The sequence below is a fragment of the Trypanosoma theileri genome (assembly GCF_002087225.1).
Source record: "Trypanosoma theileri isolate Edinburgh chromosome Unknown TM35_Tth_5_V1, whole genome shotgun sequence".
Lineage (NCBI taxonomy): Eukaryota > Euglenozoa > Kinetoplastea > Trypanosomatida > Trypanosomatidae > Trypanosoma > Trypanosoma theileri.
Genome location: NW_021639847.1, coordinates 580,485 through 580,988, shown reverse-complemented (window position 1 = coordinate 580,988; position 504 = coordinate 580,485). Strand labels below are relative to the sequence as shown.

The 504-nt window shown below is 52.4% G+C and overlaps 1 protein-coding gene across 1 annotated transcript; it reads left to right on the top strand.

Moving 5' to 3' along the window:
- Nucleotides 1–185: 185 nt before the first annotated feature.
- On the top strand, nt 186–503 carry TM35_000053090 (uncharacterized protein; the record flags this gene model as incomplete). The annotated part of the gene is made up of 1 exon (XM_029022964.1): nt 186–503. A coding segment is annotated over one exon (318 nt), but the record flags the coding sequence as incomplete, so codon positions are not given.
- Nucleotide 504: the final 1 nt, after the last annotated feature.

Sequence of the window (504 nt, the reverse complement as noted above, 5' to 3'; positions counted from 1 at the left end):
CCCCATAGAAAGCTTGACGAAGTTATGCGCACCACGTTTTCATCGTGTGTATTTGATCCATGCGTGTATTGGTTGTGGTTGTGTCTCACCAGTGCTCTGTGTATGTATTTCTAACTCCTTTTTCCTCCTTTTTTTTCTCTTTTTTAGTTGTTCCAAGAACCTGCTAACCACTCAACAAGAAAGTAATGTCTGACGCCGCCGCTGCTGCTGTTGCTGCCCCTGCCAAGAAGGCCTCCCCCAAGAGAGCCTCACCCAAGAAGGCATCGCCCAAGAAGGCAGCTGCCAAGAAAGCTGTTGCCAAGAAGGCAGCTAAGAGGCCAGCGGCCAAGAAGGCAGCCAAGAAGCCTGCAGCCAAGAAGGTAGCCAAGAGGCCAGCGGCTAAGAAGGCAGTTAAGAAGCCTGCAACCAGGAAGCCTGTTGCCAAGAAGGCCGCAGCCAAGAAGCCTGCTGTGAAGAAGGCAGCCAAGAAGGTTGCTGCCAAGAAGGCTGTGAAGAGGCCAGCAG